Source organism: Trachinotus anak, unplaced genomic scaffold (assembly GCF_046630095.1).
Source record: "Trachinotus anak isolate AG129_WGS33_773 ecotype Australia unplaced genomic scaffold, CSIRO_AGI_Tana_v1 ptg000012l, whole genome shotgun sequence".
Lineage (NCBI taxonomy): Eukaryota > Metazoa > Chordata > Actinopteri > Carangiformes > Carangidae > Trachinotus > Trachinotus anak.
This window is the reverse complement of record NW_027273863.1, coordinates 7,139,551-7,166,650: the sequence shown is the minus strand read 5'-3', so window position 1 is coordinate 7,166,650 and position 27,100 is coordinate 7,139,551. Positions and strand designations below refer to the sequence as shown.

Below are 27,100 nucleotides of genomic sequence, written 5' to 3'. Positions count from 1 at the left end.
GCTGCATCTCCTGGTGAATCATGTGGCTGGGGGGGGGCAGGGGAGGGGGGGAGGATTTATTCCCCGGGCGCTTCAGTGGCACTGGCATGATTATGATACCATAACACAAGGTGCCATAAAGAAAATGTTGTCAGCTAAATGAAGAGCAGAGCGCTGAAATGTGCTCGGCATTATGTGATCAATCACACCTGTCAAGCACGTAGCCCTCGATCAAGAACGCTGTCACTGTCAGCTGTTGCCCGTTTCTCCCTCGTCTCTGACTTTCTTTAATTTCTGCATGTTTTCTGGTCGTCTGTGTGTGTGTGTGTGTGTGAGTGTGTCTCTGGGTCATTTTACCTCTTTTCCCAGGCGGCCACAAGTCTCCCACCCACAATACCTCATGTGAGCACTGATAAGAGGTGAGGAATTACCAAACATGTTGGCCACATGCTGGCGGAGATCACACACACACAGGGCCTCTTTCTAATATTTCACAGGGAGGAAGAAAGGAGTGCATACATCATTCTGACAGAGCCAGAATGGAGAGAGACATCCCTCTGTTATCTCCACACACACACGCACTGTCAGAGATTTATAGTACAAGGCTTTAATGGCGCCCTCACACACCTCTCTCTCTCTGTATACCTCTCCCCTCTCCCGCACAGACACACAAACACACATCCATCTATCATTCACCTTGCTCTTCCTTTGTTTTCCTCCTCTTCTCCATCTTTTCTCTATCTGCTGTCCATCTCACATCTCCCTTTACTTCTCATTTCTCTCCTCCATTTTCCCCTTTCTTTCTCTTTCTTCCTCCTCTCTCCCAAGACAGCTCAGCCCGTTTTCTCTCCCTTCACTCAGTTAATTGAAAGAACAGTAAAAAATAAAGATGTCAAAGTCTGGTTCAGTTGTAGATGCTGTCAGGTGAAAAGAAAGGAAAGCAAACCCGACTCACACTGTATGTGTTTTTATAAATAGCTTTACGTTCCCAATAAACAGCCTGCTGACAGCCATACATGACTCTCTCTAATGGGGAGTGGTTAAACCTTAAACACAGACCATTTACCCATGTGATTTATAGAGCACAGCTCGCAGCCACACTATGCAAGGTTGATCCCAGTTTGTCCCAGGTAAAAGTTGTTCACTGTCTTGCTCATATGGTGTATACATCTACTGTCTCTGGTTTGTAAGTTTAACACAAACATCATCATCAACTGTGTTGTGATTTCAGGAATTTAAATCCAAGATGTTTCCACTTAAGGAAATAGTAGTTTATTTTTAAGTAGCTGTAGTTTAACACATGCACGAAAAAGCAGATACTTTATCTTAAGATCCAAGATTCAAGATGGAGGTGATCCCATCAGTTAGATCAGTTTATAGAGGTAAAACAAAAGAGAGACTAAATAAGATACTGTGGTTTACATCCTTCAGTTTTCACAGTACGTCGCCTTAAAGGAAAAACAGTCCCAGTGAGATCAGTGGATACTAACTGACCTATAGTGACTTGAGAGGGTGTGATGACAAAATTAGAATAATAATTGACTTCCTGCTTCATCTATGACTAAAAACTTCATATGATGGTGGTTTAACATCAACGCCTGTGTGTTTACACGTACAGATACAAAGTAGTTAGCAGTTTCTGGCCTTTTATTTTCATGCTATGTAATTTTCATGCTATGCTCCAAACATCGTTATTTTTTTTATGTAGCAGTAACTCATTGAAGACAAGTCAGAAAAAAAGTTAAATTTTAGTTCATTTGTGGAGCAGAGAGTTGTAGCGAACGTCTCTGTGCTTCTGTTTCCGCTGCGCTCAAGCTGATGACTGTAGTGTAGCTGCACTGGAGCTGGGTACAGGGATGCGAAGCCAGATCTCATTCACAATGAAAAGCAGTTTTTGCTGTCCCAACTTTTTGAATTTGTATGTGTGAACGGCCCATAAAGGTTTTCTCTTCAGTTATTTTGTAGGTGGTGCAAATAACCAAGTTGTTGCACTTAAAGCAACACTGATCAATATTTTCATTTGAACAGTGGATCATATGGAGTGTAGCGTGAGGGGAGTCAGTAGTGACCAACTCACTCTATGGAGCTTTTTTAGCATCTTTAAGCTTATTGTTTTGATTTTCTGGCCTACAAGTTTACTGTATTGGTTTGGTCTCACATCCCTAATTTCAGACACAGCAGGAACCAGCTTTCTGATTAAACCCACAGCACAGAACCTGCCAAGCACCAAACAAGAGACAAAGTTAGAAATGGGTTGATCAGGTCACCTGAAACACAAGGATGCTAATGTTGTGTTAACAGCCTGTTGAACTGCCCCAAAAATCAGTTAAGGCACCAAGTACTTCAGTATTTTCATTATGTTACTTATTACTTATGCTTAAGTCAAATTTTTACTTTTACTTGTGATGTTGTATTTTTATATTGTGGAATACTAAAAACCCTGAGTGACTCTTACACTGAAAATAATTCTGATAAAATAAATTACTATAAAGTCTGGTTGAGCTTATTTCTGACAATCATAATATAATAATAATATAATAATCAAATGCACCTATTCACCTTCAGTGTGTGTGTACTGGCAGATGTATCTTGGTGTGCTATGATTATGTTTGAGTCCATCGCCCAGCGCTGCATAAAATCACTGGAAGGGAACAGTTGTTTCCTCTTGACCTTCTTTTACAGTGTTTATATAATAGCAAAGAGGAGGGTGTTTGTAACGTCCCCACATGAGAAATGTATCATCTGAACCCCTTTGTTCTTGCTCCTCATACCTGTTCACCCTTCATCTTTAATGCAGAGGTGACAGGAGGTTATTGCAAGGTCACCCTCTCCCTCCGTCTTTGTCTCCATTCACTCGTCCACAGCAAAGTCATAAAACATCAGTACAGAGCTGCTGTCTGGGAGGACAGCATCTCAACACACTCTGAGTTTTAGAGTATAATAACTGGTATTAATGACCCAGACTATGTGTGTTTTTGTGTGTTTTGTGTGTCAGTGTGAGTGTGTGAGTGCATACTGCCTTACCTGATATTGATTGGCTTCAAAATAATAATCGATCATCCATATTTCCTTTTCATTTTCACCTGAACATCAGGTTTTGTATGCAGGAGAGGTTCACACTCTCCTACAATCACACACACACACACACGCACACACACAGCAACACACATTTTACACTCTCACGTACACACACACATCCTCGCGCCCTTCAATACAACCCTATAATTTGCCAGATGCAGCGAATCGCTGGTTACTATGGCAACTACAGTGGGGAGAGTTTTTCGTTTTTCTCAATTTTGGCAATAGGGCTGCACACACAGATGCACACAGTCATCATGTGATCATGGCTGAGGTGCTGAGTGGAGGCATGAGTCACAAACCAGCTCTAAATCTGCAGCCAATGGATGATAACTTCAGATGTTGATGACAGCTGTGATTGGTCATGTGAAATCATCCCATAATGAAGTGAAGGGTGTTAATTTTCACGTGCAGGTGGACTGAAATGAATTTGCTTAATGGAAACACACACACATACACACACACACACACACACACACACACACACACACAAACACTCATAGAATGGAGGGTATCACCAATATGGATGAGGAAAGCAAATTCTTTGGAGGAGCAAGCTGGTGAAAACAGAATGAGCTGAACTGACACTAATGTTCTTAGACAAGCTCAGTGAGTCACTATACTCATACAATACACACTTACACACACACACACACACACACACACACACACACACACACTCACACATTGATGTTCTAATACAGTCAGTGGATGCAAAGACAATCTGATTAACCAGGAGTTAGGACTTTATAATGAATTTTCTGAAATGCCACTCTCAGATGTTTCATGTTGTAATTACTGCTGCGCCATTTAAAAGACACAACCTTTAAAATGTGAAAAAGAAACACTGCTATTTCTAGAATAAACCCCAAGTCATCAGCTTCACCAAAAAACGGGTTAGTGCTGAGCCAATAAAAGCAAGGCAAGGGATTATCCTCACACATGCGCACACACACACATTTACACACACTGCTGCATCTGGTTGGGGCTGATAAGGGGAATTTTCCTCCCCTCAGGGAATCAAGCAAAAGGAAAACACGATGGAAGAAGATGTGGAGTGAGGGGTCGGCCCCGTGGGGGAGGAGGGAGAGAAGAGTGGGAGGGTGACAGTTAAAAGTTAAAGTGTGAATGTGAGTGGCGCCCCCGTCATCGCCTACAGTAACACCAGGTCAGACACGTTGTTTCAAACCCACATCTGTGTGTGTGCATGTGTGTGTCTCTGCGTGTGTGTGTGTGTGTGTGAGATTACTGCTACTTTAGGCCTCCTCTCAGGCTGGTTTAGGGAAATGGCAGCTAATCAATAAACACATGTAGACACACACACACACACACACACACACACACACACACACACACACACACACAGCTGCATCCTAGTTTGGAAAAGGTATGGCTTTTATTTTGAAAGGATCTAGAATTATCTAATCTATAATAATAATAATAATGTAGAATAATGAAGAATGAACTGAAGTGTGTGTGTTATGTTGCAGTGGAAACCAAAATAATTTTGCCCATATCTTTGAATTTCATTTTGGGTGGCCCTTGAGATTTTGGACAAATCTTTACATCTAGAATTGAACATTTTACATGTTTTATGTGTAAAAGAAGATCATGAGGCTGTAGGTTTGTCATTGATTTGCCCTTCAGAAATCCATGACGAGGCCTCAAAGCCTGTGCCGCCCATACATGTTTTTGTCTGAATCTTGCGTGGGTGTCTTACGTATGTCTGACGATTACCACATCAGCTGACAAAAAGCTACTCCACTCTGCCTCCCCTTTCGCTTCCTGTCAAGCTATGCAAATTTGGATTTAAGCTCCCAGCCTCCTTTGTAGGGGCGTAGAGCTCCAGCCAATCAGGAACCAAACACTGTGGCAGGAATTTACATAAATCTGCATGGCTAATGTGCTGTGCAAATTGAAGGAGTGACACTGTGACTTCACCTTTTCTCAGTGATAATACAACAGCCTGACCTTAAACTAAAAACGTAATGGCCTGATAAATCCATTCATTTGCAGAGTGGAAAACAAACTGCATTTGTTTGTGTAATTGCCCATGAGCAGAGAGAGATGGAGGGAGAAGGAGATGGAGAGACAGTGTGTGTGTGTGAGAGAGAGAGAGGGAAACTAGTGAATAAACAGAGGAGATGGATGAGTCTATTAAAGCAGTGGCTAATCCAGGCTATTAGGAAGCAGAGTGAAGGAGTGTGGAAGAAGAGGATACATACATTGGGTTAATGGCTCTAAATACAGACCTAAACGGAGCAAAGGACAGTTAGAGATTATTATTAATGTACCCAAGGGCATCACTAGGAATTATGGGCCTTCTGCACTCGAGATGACACTGGACCGTCCCCCCATGTTCCTCTTTGTCATCGACTTCCACATGTGGAGAACATCTACATCCGACAGTCTGCAACTCAACCCACCTTCACATATTCACTCATGATCAACTCTCACCCACACGTAATTGAAAACTGCACCAATCAGCTGTTGCAATACTTTCACTGTACCTGTCTAAGGAGGATCATCTTTCTGTGAAACAAAATGACGTTTGCTGTATCATATTCTTGACATTTCATTTCATTTGAGACGTGTCGCGTCACCCTGAAACAAAACCATCGCCTTTGACTTTTCAGTAAAAAAACGCACTAAGAAAGTCTGTCTCTGTATCTGTCTCGCATCTGACAGGCAACATAAAGTTAAACCGACAGGTTTTTTTTTTTTTTGCCTTCATAGCTACTTCTGCAAACAGAAAACAGAAGTTTGCAGAAGTAACAGAAGTTCCACACAAAAAGATCTCTACACATAAATTTAATTAATAATAGCCTATGTTCTTCATGTGAGGCTTATTCCGGTTGTGCAAATTGGTTTGCACAACCGAGTCAGTCCACACAATACTTAGAAATGTCTCTTGTCCCTTGAGGCTTTTTTCCCTGCTCAGAATTCAGCACAGTGCTGTTAGAAAATGATGTTTTCTTTGTGGTCAATTATAATTCTTAGCTGTTTTCAGACTCTTGCCCTTTCACATCTTTGTTTTTTGAAAGACCTGAATGAAATAAAACCTATAAGCTTAGAATCGCACAGGGTGTTTTGGTCAAGAACAGAGATGAAACCACAGACATGGTTTTTGATAAGATGTTTTTTTCTGGGCTGAACCACCTATGTTTAGAACTATAACACTGGAAGGGGCCTATTACAGCTGGGACGCACTTGTTCAATGCTGTGTGACTATGAAGATGGCTACGGCTTCCTCACTTTTTGTGTCCCCTAGAAACACATTGTCTGTGCTGCACAGCAGGTATGTGTATTTGGTTGTGTTGTGTGTATTTGCAGCGCATGCATTGTCAAATTGATGAAGATGTTTTCTGAATTTGCTTGTGTTGTGTTTATTTGCATGTGTTTTCTAAAGCTGCAGTGCACTGAGCTCTCAGGGCCAAATCAGTTAGGACTGAAATCTTTAGGACTGGAGCTTTGAGGTGAGCACAGATTCTGCAGATGAACGGGACAGCAGCCTAGCAGTGTCACACTCTGCACATGCATCACACACATCCAAGAGATGTAACACGGAAAATACATTTTAAATATAAGAAATGCAATTGTTGCTTTGTCCAGAACTTCAGATAATAACAGCTTGTTCCCACCTATATCACATCATGTGATAATTTTGCAACCAGTCAATTACCTCTATTCATTTTATTTATGATGTTTCAGTCCTCTGGCCTGTATCAGATAAAACTTAATTGCATTAAATTGCAGGTTATTTTTGGTTCTTTCCCAGTCACAGTTCCTGTCTATAAGATGTTCTGGTTTTCAAGAACATAGTAGGTACTATTGTCTACTTTTAAACCTCTCTCTGTACAGCATGTTTTCTAATAGTTTCATTATCCAGAAATGTAATGCATGTTGTTGCTCACACTTCCTAAATCTCAAAGGAATCAGCACCTCAGCAGAGTTATTTGAGGAGAGCTACTCTAGTCACTTTCCATATTTCATATCTAGTCCTCAGACTCAAGCTGCTGACGTCACTGTCACCAGCCTGCTCCTCTTCAGAGTCAGTCGTTCTTACAAGTCATTAACTGGGGGTTGAGGTCAACCTTAAAGGCCTTGGCAAAGTTAAGCGTTCATTCTAGTTTCTTACAGTTTCTCCAATTTGAGCATTTTAAGAGAATTTTCTATCACTGAGCGACCTTCCACCTTAAGCTGTTTGGAGGCCTTGATAAAGGAGTACTGCTGACAGGGCAGTGACCCTGAGGAGGTGGATGCTGAGTGGACAACCAGAAATCTCAACCTAGGAATCACACAAAGCTTACTTCTGCAGGTGTTCAGGTGCGGTACTTTATATGGTTTCAATATGAATCCACACAAGCACTCTGACAGCAGGAAGTATTAACAGATGGAGTCTCAGTGATGCAAAGGGATTTGCGATGACGTCTTAGCCTAATTCCTTATATGGTGTCAAAATAAAAATTCAAACCATGGATGGGAAAAGAAATGTGACAATAAGAAATATAGGTCTGGAAAAACACTGTTATTTTTGCGTCACTGTGATGTGAGTGTTTTCTGTCGTTGAGGCTCACCTCTCATATTCAGTCTGGATGCAGATTGGAGGAGCAGGCAGGCCACAGCTCACGTCCAGCCAATCAGAATGCAGCATGTCACATTCATCATCGAAGCGATGAGACCATGTTCTCAGAGCTGGAGGGTGTGAGGAGCAGAGTGAGAGGGCCAGGGCATGGTAAACAACTAGGACACACAGACTCACACACAAACACACACACTAACCATAGTGGACAAGCCTTCGCTTCCCATTAAGTTCAGTGCTGCCCTGAGGATGGGGTAAAAATACTTCACCACAAAGAGCGGGACCAAAACACAGTGTGTGTGTGTGTGTGTAAGACAGGCAGTGTTCATCAGTGTACCTTGCACTTATTATCCTTAGCAAATAAATTAATTAAGGAAACACAATTATCACACTCTTGATGGGTTCAATTTAATGCTGTATTAAAGAAATGTAATATTCATTGAAACAAGAATTAAAATAAATTGTCATGTAACAGGCAAAAGCCTGGTTTAGTCATGTAATCTCTTTACAGTATCTCAACAATAACTGGATGCAATTAGGATTTCCAGGGCTCTCCGAGTCTGGAGGAAAAAGAGGAGCGATCGTGGTTTCCTCTATGTAGGACGTGTGTGGGTGTTTAAATCCTTCAGCATCAACGTGCCTTAACACCCCCGCCTGACTTCCATATGCGTCACCAGCATCAGCATATTCCCATTTTAGGAGCTTAAAGGAAAACTCAGATTTTATGGGAAATTAGCGTATATGCTTTCTAGCCGAGAGCAAGGAGGCGGTTAGCTTAGCTTAACAGTTAATCGAAGTGAAGTGCAAAAATGGCAAGTAGTGGTTTTACCAAACTAAGCTAGGCTAAGCTAAGTGACCCCTGGCTGTAGGTTCATATTAACCTGACAGACATTAGTGTTTTTTGTTTGGTTGTTTGTTTGTTTTTGTATGGATTAAACAAACAAGATATAATGTGTTAATTAGAGAGCTTTGGAGGTGCTGGTACTCAGAGTTTGTTCCCTTTGGACCAAGCCACGCTAGCTGTTTGTTCTTTGTGCTAAGCTAAGTGAAATGACTGCTAGCTGTAGCTTCATATTTCGCATAAAGACATGTAATGAGAGTGGTTCTCATCTAACCCATGGCAAGAAAGTGAAGTGTCCTTCCCAAAATGTCCAGAACTGTTAACTTTAAAGTAGAGGACATATAGTTCATATTTTGCATGTGTGTGTTGGCTACAGGGCTGTTTCGTACTGTTACCACAGCGTTACGTAACTGCACACTTTCTGATTGAGTCCACATACATCCTGCATCACACATTGTACTGTGTTGTCTTGTGATCACCAGTCACCTTAACTTACTGTCATATCTTACAGTAACACACACACACACACACACACACACACACACACACACACACACACACACACACACACACACACACACACACACACACACATTTCTACACAGAGATTTGGTGTAAAACACCAGTCAAGTGATGCGCAGTGACATTAGTACGATGTTCCTGCAGTCACTCATTGTGAGCACAAACATGCGCTCCCTATTTAGCTGACACAATAACAACACAAAGCACTTTCTGCCAGATTAGTGCTGTACACCAAAGTGTGTGGGTGTGTTATTATGTGTATAATGACATGAACACATGAAATTCACATTTTTGAAGCAGTAATACAAATTTTTCCCATATGTGCGCTTCCTTTACTAAGCATCACATCTTCTCCCACACACAAACCAATGTTTCTGAAGATCATGTCCTTGTTTCTAGACTCATACATCTCAACAGTGACTGTACACACAGGGCATGTGTGTATTCTGGTGTATTCTCAGTTCCATAATAACACAACTGTATTCTCCTTTCTCATTTTGTACGCCACCAAACACAGATGTATCCCCTCCTCTTCTATCCCAGGTTTGTTCTCAGGGTCCTTTTGACAAATCACCACATTAAATGCAGCCATTTTTAGGCGCACCTCACTTCCTCCTGCTTATTGGTTTCAGATAAAACTGCAATATTTCCATTCATCTATTTCCGTTCGTCGATGTTGTGCGTAGCATTTGTCTGCGTGCCGGCCACACACACTCACATGCATGCACAAAAATGTGCACAGTGATACACACAACCCCTCTTTCTCCTTGGTCGTTAATAATGCACTGATGGACATACTGAGGTTACTGACCCATAGCCAACCCATTAATCAAACAATACAACTAGCATATGATCATAATAAATATGCTCTAGATGAATGTCTTGCAGTCAGGAGAATAGACCCACTGCTCCCCAGAAGCTGAGACCAAAAGGACAAATTTGATAGAAAACAGATAAGATGAAGCTGAGGTATTTACACAAGAAACATTTTCTTGCTGTGGAAATCATTTGACAAGCAGAGCCAAAGAATCATGTTATCCATACAAATCCTACGTAGCCTGACCCTGTTTGTTGGTCACTGTCTGTTGTACATGTCCACATAGTCATTCAAACATATCTGTGTTTCCTAATTAGCTTTATAGATAGATAAAGACTTCCTGCCGTCTGTGCCCTCTCATGTAGCAGGGATTGATTGGTCTATATGTTACATATAAGTGGTTGGGTCACCATCACAGGAGACTGCAGTAGAGTCAATAGTTATCCTGAAAATTACAGAGGTGTTGTTCTGGCCTCTAGTGGCAGTGGGATAAAACTACAGTGGGACCTAGATGTTTACCTTGTTTAAAATAATTTCAAGTTTCTTTTTAAATGGTTTTGTAAATCTAATTACAGGTTCTCACTCATCATGTTCAGACATGTTTTTTCACCTGTGGTCTAAAAACATACTTAAGATAAAGTATGTGAATTGTGGCTTTTACATACATTAAGCTTAAATAGTGAGTTGTATTTTTTACCCACTTGTCTGTGAGTTTTCTCATATTTATATAATATGTTGGTAACATTTTATTTGGATAGACTTCCCACAAAGAGTTTACAGAGTATTTGTAACATTTCAAAAAGTTGTTATTTGAGATTCAACAATTCAACCCTAACCTTCACGCTAACCTTAACCATTTAAAGGTTTACTAAATGGTTGAACATTTGTATATACTTTGTTGTATGTTGAATTATGGTTTGATTCTTGGTATTACTCTCTTATGTAGTTTGTCTACAAACAAATGGCCAAGGGTCCCAACATATCAACACCAAAATGTTTACATACGTGAGGATGTACTTAACAAAGGTGTTGTTCCTGTAAATACAGCTGTATACTTGTAACTGTCTTCCATGAGGATGAATGGCTAGTGTTTATGAATGACCTACTATTTTTTGTACAAGGTTTTGCAAAGTACAATACATGTTATATTTGTTATGTTACTGCTCTTTTATGTTTTTAATTCACTATTAATATTGTTTATGGGTTTATGTCATATTTTATAGATTTTTTGTTTTGCACTCTTTTTGAAAATATGCTATTAAAACACAATTTGATTAGACTTGATTTAGCAAGACAGCTGGACAACAAACTCAGGACGCATCTGACAACATAACATTATGATGAAAAAAAAGTTGAAGGCCATGTGCAATCATATAGTCATTACATCACAATGTTCCCAAGATGTATTTGTCATTATTGGTCACACCCCCTATGGCTGTATGGTGCAAAGTCATATTGCTATTATATCAACATAATGTGATATTGGCACATGTTATTACCATTAAGACACAATGACATATTGATTCAGTGATAGTGTAAAGAGGTGCCATATTGGCAGACTGAATCTAAGGGGAAAGTGGTGTGTTGACTAAACAACTGAGTACAGTGTCTGTTGGGTATGGAGGGTTTCTTTAAAGATGATATTCAAAATGCTGTGTGATCATTATATAGTGGCAAGGATAAACATCTGGAATGCTCTTCTGCACAATGTAGTGGTATGAGGGGATTATTGAAGATGCTTGTCAACAGTCCATGATAACACATTTTTTTTTAACCTTTCTGATACCTCCAATGAGTTCATGTCCATCCTAATGAAAGACCCTGGAGCTCTGGCCTGAAGTATTCTGCCCCTTCAGTACATAGCATCTGCATCAAATATGACAGCATCACGTTGACCACAATAGGCTCATCAAGCATGCACAGGGACATCAGTGTTTATGGGGCTGTCCAGCTCGCCGTCCATGTTGACCCCAGGCAGTTGCAGATAAAACAGGACTTTCTTCTGCGTGATTGTGTTAAACATTTACAGCCCAAGACAAATGGTGTTAAGGGTCAGGGCCTTCCACATCCACCCTCACACTCCTCTTGCACTCTTGCCTCTTGTGAGGATGACTGAAGATGACTAAAGCAGGGTATGTTATGGTCATGATACACTTATTGTGGGCCTACTTGCATTACATGTCACGCGTCATTAAGGACAACTATCCTGCATGCTTTTACAGGCTGGGTTTTTTCTGTAAACACACTGTTGGATTTATTATGCTGGTTCATAATTCTGGGTTGTTTTGGGTATGAACAAACTGCTGAGTTGCTCTTGGTGGGTCAAAGGGGTTTTTAAGGGCTAATTTACAGCTAACCAGCAGGGTGGGTTACTTTGACCCAACTGCTTGTTCATTTATTTTCCCACTCGGATACTGTTGAACCCCCTAATGTGTAGAAACTATTTAGTAGTGAAGGCCTATATGTTTAAGTGAAAGTGCAAAATGTGTAAATATCTCAAGTCAAAATATTCTTTCTCCATGACGACCTGATAAAAACTTACAGTGTACAAGTTAAAGACAACAAATCCTTCCTCTCTTACTAAAAGATTATCTATGATACAATGTTAAAATGGGAAAGTGACCAAAAATGAAAAGGAAAATCTTTCTGATGAATGATGAAAGGTTGTTTTATGGCCTACAGTTAACATGGATCCAGTCATTTGAACTGAATGGTCAGTCGGTGCACAAATAAAATCTAAACCTGGTGTTGATATTACAGCTGAGTTGAATCTGTTATATGTCCTGGTATAAAACTGCAGTGAAGTATCAGATCAGTCTGCTCAGCTGCAGCGTCCAGTTGCAAAAAGACTTCTAATAAAAGTGTGCATCAGTCTAATAAAAATGAATAGATGGCATTAAACATGTTTTATATCTTTTATAAACTGCCACAGATTAGACGAAAGTAAAAGTAAATACTGACTCAGTGGAAAAAAACAGGTTTCAAAAGGCCGAAGAAAGTGTTTGACTCTGACTGTACAGTATCAGAACAGAAACATTTGCTGCCTCAGTTTAATGCAGAATGCAGGGGAAAGGTGGAAAGGCAGCTATGCACACTTTGCCACCACCGCAGTCATGAGCCTAATAACCATACCAGGCATTCAGGCATTCAGAAAGTATTCAGACCCATTCACTTTTGTCACATTACCCCACAATGACAAGTGAAAACAAGGCTCTCAGTGACAGAATCCTTATGTATGCCCAGCGAGAGGTAAACTGCACTTAGTGCTGGATCAGAATCAGAATCAGTTTTATTGCCAAGTATGTTTTCACATACAAGGAATTTTTTCTGGTGATTGGTGCAATTGATCAGCAACAGTGGGGCTCTCTAGCCTTGTTGATGAGGCTAATAGCAGATGGGAAGAAGCTATTTTTGTGGCGAGAGGTTTTGGTCCTGAAGGACCGCAGCCTCCTGCCAGAGGGGAGTGTCTCAAAGAGTTTGTGTCCAGGGTGGGAGGAGTCAGCTACAATCTTCCCTGCACGCCTCAGAGTCCTTGAGGCGTACAGGTCCTGGAGGGACGGAAGATTGCAGCCAATCACCTTCTCAGCAGAGTGGATGATACGCTGCAGTCTGGTAGATAACATAGCCAGATAACATGGCACCATGTATTTGTTACACTAATATGTCATGATCTATAAAAGCAAAAACAACAATTGAAAGACAGTTTAGATATATTTGCAATTACACTGTATTTCAGTCATTTCTAACAAAGAATCAGTTGGTAAATATAGCTTTGCTGTTTGCCTTACTGCTGAGAAAAGTATAGCTGAAGTTGGGCTGTAGTTGACCTATCTGGAGTATGTGGATCTTCCATTAAGTAGCTCTAAAAAGGCCTGTAAATGTCAGGATTGTTGGATTCACATGTCCTGCCTCTTTGCTTTACTCTTCTTGCTCTACCTCTATCTCTGTTGCAGTTCCAAACTTATGACCAAACCGTAAATTAGGAAAAAAAAAAAAAAAAAAACTAAGCAAAGAATAAAATCTAAAGAAACAAGTCGATTTAACTCCGCTGTCCATAGATAACCCTGTAGTGAGTACTGGAGTTCAACATGCAACTGTTTGATTTGGGGCTGATTTTTATGACAGCACTGTCTAATACCCTTAAACACAGGGGCATAACTGAGGTTACTGATGGCTAAATTGGTCTTGTGCTTCATCTACAGCCCTTCTAATAAGCACCAGAGATGTTCATCATATCCTGTGAATAGGACTTTCCAAACAATGAAATGTATTCACTAAAACTATGCCTGAAAGATCTGGTGTGTGCAAAATAGCTGTGTGGGTTTTTGTGTTTTAATGTTAATGACAATATTAACATTAAATTAATATTAAAAAATAATTAAATTAGTCCAAAGTACTATTTCTAAATAACGTTTATGTTTAGTTTACAAAGACTGATATTGAATACAGATTTGATTTGTTTGCCTTTCACATATTTGCATCAAGCCATATTTTGAAATGTTAATGTTTGCAATCAGTGGTAGTTAAGCATTGCAGCACTAAAGCCATGTTTTAGAACAAAACAGCAAAATCTAAACGTTAGTAGGAGAGGAAAGCAGCAAAGTTTCTTCCAGGCTTTTACATGAATTTCTGGTCTATATTATGCACCATGTTCAGGTCATTCCATATTTACCATAAATACAGTGCATCCGGAAAGTATTCACAGCGCTTCATTTTTTCCACATTTTGTTATGTTACAGCCTTATTCCAAAATGGATTAAATTCATTTTTTTACCTCAAAATTCTACACAAAATACCCCTTAATGACAAAGTGAAAAAAGTTTGCTTAAAATTTTTTTTTTTATAATATATTAAAAATAAAAAACTAAAAATATAACATGTACATAAGTATTCACAGCCTTCGCTCAATACTTTGTTGAAGCACCTTTGGCAGCAATTACAGCCTCAAGTCTTTTTGAGTATGATGCTACAAGCTTGGCACACCTATGTTTGGGCAGTGTCTCCCATTCTTCATTGCATTACCTCTCAAGCTCCATCAGGTTGGATGGGGAGCGTCGGTGCACAGCCATTTTCAGATCTTTCCAGAGATGTTCAATCGGGTTCAAGTCTGGGCTCTGGCTGGGCCACTCAAGGACATTCACAGAGTTGTCCTGAAGCCACTCCTTTGTTATCTTGACTGTGTGCTTAGGGTCGTTGTCCAAGGATGAACCTTCGCCCCAGTCCGAGGTCCAGAGCGCTCTGGAGCAGGTCATCATCAAGGATGTCTCTGCACATTGCTGCATTCATCTTTCCCTCGACCCTGACTAGTCTCCCAATTCCTGGTGCCGAAAAACATCCCCACAGCACGATGCTGCCACCACCATGGTTCACTGTAGTGATGGTATTGACCAGGTGATGAGCAGTGCCTGGTTTCCTCCAGACATGACACTTGGCATTCAGGCCAAAGAGTTCAATCTTTGTTTCATCAGACCAGAGAAGTTTGTTTCTCATGGTCTGAGAGTCCTTCAGGTGCCTTTTGGCAAACTCCAGGCGGGCTGTCATGTGCCTTTTACTGGCTTCCATCTGGCCATTCTGCCATACAGGCCTGATGGGTGGAGTGCTGCAGAAATGGTTGTCCTTCTGGAGGGTTCTCCTCTCTCCACAGAGCAACGCTGGAGCACTGTCAGAGTGACCATCAGGTTTTTGGTCACCTCTGTGACTAAGGCCCTTCTGCCCCGATCGCTCAGATTGGCTGGTCGGCCAGCTCTAGGAAGAGTCCTGGTGGTTCCAAACTTCTTCCATTTACAGATGATGGAGGCCACTTTGCTCATTGGGACCTTCAATGCTGCAGAATTTTTCTGTACCCTTCCCCAGATCTGTGCCTCGATACAATCCTGTCTCGGAGGTCTACAGACAATTCCTTGGACTTCATGGCTTGGTTTGTGCTCTGACATGCATTGTCAGCTATGGACCTTATGTAGACATGTGTGTGCCTTTCCAAATCATGTCCAATCAACTGAATTTGCCACAGGTGGACTCCAATCAAACAGGATGCACCTGAACTTAATTTTGAGTGTCATGGCAAAGTCTGTGAATACTTGTGTACATGTGGTGTTTTTTGTTTTTTGTTTTTAATATATTGCAAAAATTTCAAGCTAACTTTTTTCACTTTGTCATTATAGGGTATTGTGTGTATAATTTTGAGGTAAAAAATGAATTTAATCCATTTTGGAATAAGGCTGTAACATAACAAAATGTGGAAAAAGTGAAGCGCTGTGAATACTTTCCGGACGCACTGTATGATTTCAGCCCTCTGTTGCCTTGTGATGATTACATGAAAGCTATATAGGACTGTATTGATATCAACAGTGGTGTTGATCCCAAATATGGCACAGTCCATTTTTACATATAGGCCTATATACCCAACCTAAAAAAAAGCCTAGTACTGCAGAATTTATAAATAAATGAAAAATTAAACACATGTATAATTCAAAATGGCATTTCCCATGGAACATGCATTAAGGCAAATGCCCAGATGGACAGACCATTAGACAGACTGAATTTGCACTGAGAAAGAAATCCAGATGGAAAGACAATAGATAGGACGGGCATTTATCTTAAGTTAAACATCCCATTAATAATCTGTGGTGGGAATGTTGGTTACTTTTATACATAAATATATAGAATACCTTCTCTTTTTCTATGTGAATATTTTTCCGTCTTTATTAACAAAACTATCATTTTTAAGAAGTTAAGAAGTAGTTTTCAAAACCAGTGTTTTTTTGTGAACCGGGAAAAAAAAAATTGGTTTGTGAACTGCTGCTTTGAAGAGTTTGTAATTTGTCCATCACCATCTTGGTTTTTTGAAACCTGAAGAAACCATATTTGGAGGAGAAGGTGGAGCTGAGGAGGAGTGAGGGGTGGGTCTGACCTGCTCTGTACTCTGTCCTGATTGTCAGGCAGGTCACCATGTGTGGTGCAGTCTGTCAATCACACAGTAGCCCCGCCCCCAATGCACACCCTGCTTTATTTTCCATTTATGTCTAAATGGGACCATAATTTAAAAAATGAACATCATGTTGTATTGAAGAACATGTGAAACTAGCGAGTGAGACCAGAAACACATTAGGAAAATGTTTACAGAGGTAATAAATCAAGTGAGAAGTCAGCCCATTTTTCCATTGACTTCAATACAATCAGACTTCTTTTTGCAACCAGTGGCGTCGCCCCCTGATGGTCATTAGACAGAATGAAGACTTAAGGCTCTTCAGCATTGGCCTCATTTCTCAGACTCTGAGTCTGCATCTATTTAGAGTCTTTACAGTCTATTACAGGTTACACCTATGGTTACAGGTGATAATGTGTAATTTTAATGTTCACCTAAAAATGCTAAAATTTAACATTCATTAAATGCAGTGTAAGACAGCTAAAGATAAATTATTTCGTTGTAAAGATGCAAATACAATATTGTCTGTCATTACACCTTTCTATCAATTAAATAAAAATTTGCTTTTAAGCAGGATTATTGGATTGCAGGTGCACAAGCATCTCTAATTTGTGAAATACTTATATATAGGTACAGGAAACAGTATTTACATTTAGTTTGAGATTATTTAGCCTCTTCATGTATTAGTTTGAGTATTTCCATGTGATTTTGTTTGTCTGGTAGCTGAATCCTTGAAAGAAAGAGTTTGCCCAGCAATGTAATTACCGGTAAATGTTTCTTGTGAGCACATCTGCAGACATCCGCAGTCAACAGTGTCGCGTGTGTTGTGACCGCTTCACGGCACTGTCTGGCTCGGTCGCTCAGCAACAGGCCGCGGGCGGAGCTAGTGATGACACTGGCCGCGGTGGGCGGAGCTTCCTCTCAGCCCGGAGGCAGGAGGAGGGACGCGGGGCGGGACTCCTCAAACGCCGGCAGTGATTGAAACGTAGCTGCACCTTGAAAGCATTAGCTGCCGCCTTCATATTGGTGCCCTCCGCCCGCCGGCTCGCCTGGACGTTTCTGCAGTTTGAGTCGGTAGACGACTGGAGAAAATGTCTAACGTCAACTGGAAGCCCTTTGTTTTCGGCGGCCTAGCTTCTGTGACGGCGGAATGCGGTGAGTGATGTGTGCAGCGGCGGGGAGGCCGAGCTGCGGGAGGTACTGTTAATGATTGAATCCCGGTTGTGACTTAGAGTCTCACAAGGTCGTATCCCGTGCTTTGTGTTGCAGGGACCTTCCCTATCGACCTAGCGAAGACGCGTCTTCAAGTTCAGGGCCAAGTGGGCGACAGCAAATACCGAGAGATCCGCTACAGAGGCATGCTCCATGCTATAGCCCGGATAGGAAGAGAGGAGGGGCCCCGGGCACTGTATTCAGGGTCAGTATGGTGGATTTACATGCGTGTCTGTGTTTTGTGGTCTATCTCTTTGCCCTCCAAATTCTGAGTTTAACCCACTGTTTGAATATTATGTTTCTGTACTTTGTGTTTCTGTCTAACGTTTACACTTCCTGTTTTGGTACACTTCCTTTTTTTTGGTAACAGCCATCGTCCCACCTACTTCTGCCCCAACCGTTAGCATTCCCATCACTTCAAAGTGGTGGATCTGTCTTTGATTTGCCTGCCTCAAAGTCTTATTTGTTCTCATGTGCTGGGACTTTTGGGGGATTTTTTTTTCTTGTCTTTGGCAGGGACTAAAAGTGCATCTGTGCATCTTTAAACCCCACTGAGATATTGTGGTATTGGCTAATAAAAATAAATTTGACTTTTACAGAATAGCGCCTGCAATGCTGCGCCAGGCCTCCTATGGGACCATAAAAATTGGCACATACCAGAGTTTTAAGCGTCTGCTGGTTGACAGGCCGGAGGGTGAGTCCCAGTTTCTCTTTTTCTCTTTCTGACACACAATTCAGCGGGCTAGTCCCGCCCACTCATCAACACATGCACATTCCTCTTGAAGGTCACAGGGGAGACACAGATGTGTGTATGACCTATTTGAATATTTCTCCACATTTTTTTCCTACTAAGAGCTCACTGTAAAATTCTGTAAAGATAAACTGGCTGTTTGGTGTATGGTGCTTGTCCACAGTTACAATCTGCCTCCCACTCTTCTACACTTTCAGATGAGACATTGCTGACTAATGTGATGTGTGGTGTTCTCTCTGGTGTCATCTCGTCCTCCATCGCCAACCCTACTGATGTGCTGAAGGTAGCTTTTTGCACACACGAGGATTGTGTTGAATCTTGTTATTCTGATGAAGTTGCAGTCTAAAGCTGCAGAGCAGGTCTGACAGCATTTTAAACTGCACTGGGGCGTGCAGAAATGTTCCTCTGAAAAACACAGCAGTCTGCTTTCAATTTTGTTTTGTTATACACACAACTATGATTACACAGCCTTTAGCAGGAGTGGACTTAGGTACTGAGGGATTCATATTTTCTTTCTCGAGAACTTTGTAACGGCCCCGGGCTATAGATGTGATCTTTTGGTGGCATGCCTAGTGGAGTGAAGGGCATCCTGGTTAGGACCCCACTAGTGGATTATTTATAGACTGAAGCCTTAAAGGCTTAACATAGCGTTCTGTAAACGATATGGGTGCGTGAATGTAATGTCTGCTCTCATAATTATATAGCCTGGCTTCGTCTTGGCAAGCCCTGTTAGTTTACAGCGTGTATAGGGGGTTAACAGACTAATAGATCTGGCTGCAGGTTTGGAACATTGCGTTTTCATCACAGTGCTGCAGCCGCCAAGTCAACACAGAGCCAGGCTGTGAACCAAGGCTAATCTGTAAACAACAGCCATTATAAAGGAAAACAAGTCAAGACTGGGCTGCAGAATTCCTAGAAGCAAGGAAAGGGAGATTGCTTCTGGATGCTGAGCGTGTCAAAAATCCTTACTGACTTTTTAGCCTTTGCATTCCAGTGGGAGATTGACTAATACACCCCCGTGTTTGGCTCTGGTGAACACTCCACACTGCTTTTGCATGCTTTCATTGTCTTAAGTTCAAGTTTATGGACATTACATCTGTCTTTCTCCCAGATCCGCATGCAGGCTCAGGGAAATGTGATCCAGGGCAGTATGATGGGCAACTTCATCAACATCTACCAACAGGAGGGGACAAGGGGGCTGTGGAAGGTACAGGAAGCCTGAAAAATCCTTCATTTATGTTGATGAACAACCTCAAGTAGCACAGACACCAAACTTTGATGTTGCAATCTTCCCCCTCTCTTGGCATTAGGGCGTCTCTCTAACAGCTCAGCGGGCAGCCATCGTGGTCGGGGTCGAGCTACCTGTCTATGACATCACCAAAAAGCATCTGATCCTGTCGGGTTATATGGGGGACACCGTGTACACACACTTCTTGTAAGTTTGCCAAGTAATCTGCATCTTCCCTTGACATCTCTGCATGTGATGTTATCAATGGCAGGAAATGGCTTGTCAGAGTGAGACATTTAATAATACATCAACTGTATCCAGGTCAGAAAAATGAAGACAAAAAGCAGATTCATGCACACTGTTAGAAAGCTCAATAGCACATTATACAAGATACATACAAGATTATAGTTAGAAATGTGGTAAATAAATCAGGAATTTATAGACCTGTAGTTAATCAAAGTTTCTCCAACACGTAGATTTGCTGCCACTGCTGAGAATTACCTGGGTAATGATACATTTTAGTCACTCTGACTTCTTCTTTGCTGCTCACACTCAGCATTAACAGCCAGGGACTGTACTGTAACTGAGACAGTACCCGGCAGTGGAGGCAGCAGCCATATCAAAATACGCTGTATTTCTGGATATCTGAGGAGGGCTGCAGTAATGCTACATTTGTATGTCAGCCAACAAAAGCTCACTTCACTGTGTGTATTTATAGCAGAAAATACTGTGTGGATATTTAGACGTCCCCACTGTACTCTGAGATATTTTCTGTGAGGAGAAAGTGGCAATTACTTTATATAACTGAAACTTTCTTTCAACATTTGTAATGCACAATAGTTATTCAACCCATAGACGGTTAACTTGTGAGTGTGTGTTACGTTTGTGGCAGCAGGACACACACTGTGGTAAATGACTGTTTAACACCAAAGAAGCAGTTAAGGGACAAAAAGAGAACCTGTGCCTTGTGGCCCACAGGTCCAGCTTCACGTGTGGTCTGGCCGGGGCTTTGGCCTCGAACCCAGTTGACGTAGTCCGGACGCGCATGATGAACCAGAGAGGAGGAGCTCTGTACCAGGGAACACTGGACTGTTTACTGCAGGTCAGTTATAAGTCCTGACAGGAGAGGGACATGATTTACTTCTATCTTTAACATAAGATCTGATGATCTTTGGTCTGTAAATTAGATTTGAATGTTATCTGATTTAATGTAAAATAGTGAAATACAGTTCATTTCAGTTTTAATAAGTTTAGCACATTAAAATGTTACAGGCATGTGTTATATCAAGATACATATTGATATATTAATATATCCTTATATATTGTGATATTGATTTCAAACATACTGACAAGCTCAATGTTTTCTTTGTCAGGGTGAAAAAAAGCGTTACATTTTATTTCAAATAGTGCGGAAAAACCTGTATTAGGTTTTTTTGTGTCATAGTTATCAGTGTTTTGCCATGTATTAGTACCCGCATGTCTATTTGATTTTATTTTTTTTTTCCCTCCCTTGAATTTTTAAAATCACATACCGATGTTAAATATCTAGGTCAAACCTTAATGTCACTGAATTTGCAGTCCTAGTTAAAAACCACCCACAGGCGACTTTGGGGCAATTATCAGGAGGTAATAAGATAAAGTGGGTTTTTAACACGTTTGTTTTCTTTTCAGACGTGGCGCTCTGAGGGCTTCATGGCCCTCTACAAGGGTTTCTTTCCCAACTGGCTGCGTCTGGGACCGTGGAACATCATTGTATCCTTGAACCATCTCCTTAGTGCACCAGTGTGTTTACATATATCCTAGGTGATGCAATATCTTCTGAGGCAGAGAAATCAGCAGGGAAAGGTTGTAAGTGCTGTTGCGCGTTCGGTGACGTCTAGCATTCCAAACCATGCTTCAGTGGAGGAAAGCTCAGCTTAATGCTAACTAACACTGTTATGTAATTTTGAGACAACTGCCTCAGTACCCCACTGCCCCTGGTTAGAGAGGACGTCAGGGGTCCCTTGGTGGGGGGTGAGAGGAGGGGGGAAGGGCCGGGAGAGCAAAGAATGAAATCTGAGAGTCTTTCTGCAAAGGCCCAGAGCTGATTAAAGATGACTGAGTGGGGACAAACACACACTCATCCTGCTCCAACCAGGCCTGAAAAATGTAATCAGATTATTGACTTGTTACAGCAGGGTAGACTGAGGTAACAAGGAGGCGGCAACAAGGGACGCTTTCAGCCCGAGGACAGAAAGAGCCAAAATTTCTCAGTGCGCCTCACATTGTGCTCAACAAACACTTCTCCTCCTTCCACTCCTCTTTCAGCCTTTGGTTTCTGTGTTCCTTTACTCCACGCCCAGTTCTTCCTCACTTACGAACAGCTGAAGAAGATCGATGTGTGATTGGCAGAACGATGACAGTGAAGAAGAGACGAGTATGAGCACGCGCTCTGAGACGAGCTGAGAGGACCAAAATCGGGAAAGGCTGGACGGGGATGGTTTCTTAATGGAACCGCTGAAGGAAGGTTCACGTCAGCCCACACTGGGGGCTGTATGAGAATTTGCCTGATTCCTGTTTGGTATCTTAAATCCTGTGGCAAGTGTGGAGGGGACTGTGACACAAGCAAACACTCATCTGATGTTTTAAGTCGTATAAATGCAACTTTAGGCTAAACCACTCAAACATTGGCCCTTCAGATCCATGTTACTTAATTTATTGACCGAGAAATGGATGTTAGAATCCAACAGCAGTCCCAAAACACTTGTTTATTTCAGTCATAAGCTGTTTTAAAAATGGCTCTAATGTCACGAGGAAAAGACACGGGGGTTTTCAGTCTTAAAAGTGGTCTCCAAATTGAGTGCCTTAGTTTGTCGTACAGGCTGTTTACGCCTGAGTGGCAGAAGGACTGAGAATGTCGGACAGCAGCTGACAATCGCTGTGATCATTCCCGTTTGAAAAGAAAAAAATCTCAGCAAACTTTGACAAAGATGTGTTTTTTTTTTTTTTTTTTTAATTTTCTGTATTTCTAAATTGAGAAAGATGAGGTGATTTATTATTCCAACAGTCTCCATGGAGTATTTACTGAGTAAAGACCTAAGAACACACCTGTGTACTGTAATAAATAACAGTTAAATAAATAGCCTGAAAACCTGTGGGTGTGTGGACAGGACCCACATCACCTGCCCAAATGTGGCGAGACTAGTGCCCCCACTGCCAGAAAGGGCAGGTAGTAAATTTAACCTTGGGCAGCTGGGGGATCACACCACACTCCGTGGGTTCCTGTGTCATCGTAGAATCACAGACACATTATGTAAGACTAACTATTATATCTCACAGCCCTCTGGGTTTAGAGCACTGCGACAGATTAGAACTGCGCAGCCTGATGATGTTTATTGCTTGAAGGCACTAAATCCACTACACATGAACCACAGTTAACTCCAGGTATATGTTCTGATACTGTATTTGCACGCTGTAATGCTTTTCTGTGAGCTTTCATTGTAAAGAATGAATATGTTGGCTGGCTGTCTATATGTGTGAGCTGCCATTGCTGCCAAAGTGTAAGCCAATATAATTTTGTCATACTTTTGATGTTGGTGTAAATGCTGCTATAGGCCTGTATATTTGAAATAAAAGAGAAAAACTCAGTATGTCAGTATGTTTTTCTTTGCGTTCACCACAGTGTGGTGCTGTGGAGCTTCACACGCTCCCACCAGAACTCAACCCAGCTGAAACCAGTAGCTGTTTGAGTCTTCTTAAATTCCCAGCCCTCAACTTCAATGCCACAAATCTAGCACAGTTGTGTTGTTTCCGAGGGATTGCCCGGTTTCTTTCAAACACACATGTTCATGCAGCATCCCACACAAACAATGACTTATGAATTATTCAGGGAAATCTAAGATGTAATTGTTCTTTTTTTTTCTGTGGGTAAATTCCCAGTTTTCCTTCATCAGAGCTGTACTGAGGAGATGATGGGAGCTCAGGGGAGTGCAGAGGGAAACATTGTGGTGAACTTGTCGTCTCTGTGCGCGTCTGTGCCTTGTTCTTTTATTTAGGAAGCTTCATCATGGGACTTATTACTGTTGCAGTTGTATCTGCTTCATGAGTTGCACTGCCATGTTGTTGTTGTGACAAGCCTGCCACAGAGTGCGATGGAGGAGACAGGGGTCTGAATGCTGGTTTGAGCATGTGTACAGTACATACAGTACATATAGACCTGAGGGATGCTTGGCTTTGCAACACCAGCTGGAATCAGGGCACAAACACATCCCACACTGTCCGTAAGGCGAGTTGAAAAAGGGGAATAAGAATAATGTGTGGCTTGTGCCAGGATTTGGCATCTATAAGTTGGCATTATAGCCCGCTGCCTGGCATCACGTCCCTGGCACAGCCCTCTACAAGCTGGACAAGTACGGCCATGGGGGATTCCGGCAGTCACAGACATGCTGCATTATGGGCATTATTTGCTGTCTGCCCCAGGGGTGCAAGGGGGCTAGCTCTATTGTATTCCAGGGATCAGAGTGAGCTTTTGTGTCAGAGGGATAAGGCTCTAGTCTGCTCCAAACACCCAGCCCTCTTTCTCTGCTTCTTTTCTGGTCTTTCAGTCGTTCCTCAGATGAAAACGCTGCTCGATGCACCGCGCGGGTGAATAAATGATGGATAAATGGACGAGCAGATGGAAATGTAGACAAGGAGACAAATCTATCGAAGTCTGTTGATCCATTTGGGGCGAGGACTGTGCTGCTTCTGGGCTGCACAGTGCTGACAGAGAAAAAAAAATCACAGGCCTATTGCCATTTCTTTTTGCTTAGTATTGTAGTTGAGATATGGGCTGATGTACGACAGAACAATTTTTCTCTCTCAGCTTTTGAAGGATGAGATGGGTGCTTAGTTTGAGTAAAATGAATGATTTTCTCCCCTGAAAACACACTGTTTGCAGGCCTCAGATTCTGAGTAACATCAAAATACCTTGTTTAGGAAGCTTTCTGAAAGATCTTTCTCCAGGAGAAAAAAGTGCAGCCTTCTGTAATTTGAACCCGTGCCTGTAGTAAATATTTTGATAAATTGTACAGCTATTTCTGGTCTGTGAACAACAGGCTGACAAAGTGAGGATTTCAAACAAGGGGAGGCAATAGATCCTGCAGAGATGTCAAACGACGCTTTAGGTAGCCTGCAAAACAACAAAGGTAATTCTATAGTAAATTTCAGGAGGAGAAAAATCACAGTAAGTCCCTGAAGAAATATTAAGAATATCATAGAGATGGATAGAAGATAATTTAAAAAAAAAACACTGAGTAAAGAAACAGTTATGGGAAATTTGCTTTCTGGCTGAGTGTGCGATGGGAAAACTGATGCTGCTCCCATCTGGACAGTAAATACACAGATAGCAGTAAGCTTAGCAGGAGTAAAAATTATTTATTACTATGACTAAGTCAATAAATAGTTCAGCACATAACCCCCTGTAGTGTTTGCTTTCAGACTTCAGCTTTTCTACACACAAAGGAGATATGATGCATTCATTTGTTGCATTTTGTCTTGTATCGGCACAACAACTTTCTTACCTCAGCAAAACATAAAAATGTATATGTCAAGAATTTTCTTACGTTCAAACTGAAAATGTGCATGTAAGCAGTGGATTAAAATGCTCTTGATGAGTCCCCACTGTTGTGGTGTAGCATCTTTACACTGATATTTTCAGCTGGCTGTCTATCATCATTAATAAGAGACAATTTGAGAAAGGTGCCTCCAGTTGTTGTCTGTTACACCAGTAAACATGCTCAAGTGCCTGAGCTGAAGATTCATCATGACTGAAACATCCCATCCAAACAAACAACAGGCCCACTAAATCACAGCGCAGGCGACCTACATTTACAAAACACTGGAAGGGGACCGGGACCCCAGGGAGACAGGATCACAAGGATGAGCCGCTGGTAATGCTGCTGCATTGTTCCATTAAGACGGGAACAGGCCAACAGAGTGAATGTTAAAGGAGATAAAGTGAGGAGAGATTTGTTCCACATGTTGACTTCCTTGATTCTGTGACTCCAAGAGTCAGAGAAAGTTAAGTTGTGTCAGTAGTGAAGGCTCTTTAATGGCCCCGTGACATCTGTATATGACCTTTTAGTGAGTGTTTGTACTCTAAAAAAAGGCCACTTCGTTATTTTGGGAATATGCTTCTTTTCTTTCTTGCCTTAGATGAAAAGACTGATATCATTCTCATGACTGTACCTTAAAAATGAAGCTATAAAGCCACTAGACATTAGTTTAGCTTAGCATAACAACTGGAAACAAGAGGAAACAGCTCACCTGGCCAAAGATTTAACCCTAACCCTAATAGTACCACCTCATTTAAAGCTGACTTTTAACACATTGTATCTTCTTTTTTTTTTTAAAAAGTGGAAAAAAAACAGGTTGTGGTTTTACTAAGCTAAGCTAACCAAGTAAATATTGGAATGGCTTATAATTGCAAGAAGGGAATGTCCTACTTATCTCACCTTCAAGATAAACCTCAAACATGCACAAGTCAAATCTGTGGTCACTTTGAACTTAGTATTTGTCTATGATATATTTGTATTTTTGTCCTGTTGCCTGTGTAGGGACGGATGTAGATTAGCATTTTTGCTACAACCTGACCTGTTTACATTTTATAATCTATACTGATGTTCATTAACGTGCTTTGTCCTTCTACAAATAAACAACCAAAATAAAATAAAATCTCAACATTGCAATATTTGTATGGCTGCGTGTTAAGACTGTTAAAGGAAGCAATTTAAAACTTCAGAGGAAAAAAAATCTGAAAAGACTGAAAATTAGCAGGGAATCCTGCCAGTTTAGCCCCGTGCCCTTGTTAGATGTAATTCCAGAGGATAAACACTAGGCAGAGCTCATGTGCTTTTTTCCCTCCAAGACATGAAAACAGAGGCGTAAACACACAATCTGCCTGTCCCCAACCTCCACACTCTGACTATCTCTCCATAACCCGCTCTGTCACAGCTCCCTCATTAATATCCCAGCTTCTGATAAGGAATAAATATTCAAATATTCAGCGGTATCAGTTTCCTTGGACGCCTGATTTAAAATTCCTTGCCCTCAGGCACTGGATGCCAGCACAGCATGCACAATCCACAAAAACACACACACAAGCATGGGCCTCTGATGTGTGTTGGTGGCGTTAGTGGGATTGCTC

General features: G+C 41.4%; 1 protein-coding gene across 1 annotated transcript; it reads left to right on the top strand.

The window, feature by feature from the left end:
* Window positions 1-17,687: 17,687 nt before the first annotated feature.
* Window positions 17,688-23,564, top strand: LOC139629381 (kidney mitochondrial carrier protein 1). The gene is made up of 9 exons (XM_071491961.1): window positions 17,688-17,899; window positions 18,014-18,161; window positions 18,556-18,650; window positions 18,905-18,990; window positions 19,819-19,914; window positions 20,018-20,142; window positions 20,914-21,037; window positions 21,607-21,687; window positions 22,278-23,564. The coding sequence occupies exons 1-9, from the start codon at window positions 17,836-17,838 to the stop codon at window positions 22,317-22,319; spliced, it is 861 nt and encodes a 286-aa protein (XP_071348062.1). The 5' UTR covers window positions 17,688-17,835; the 3' UTR covers window positions 22,320-23,564.
* Window positions 23,565-27,100: the final 3,536 nt, after the last annotated feature.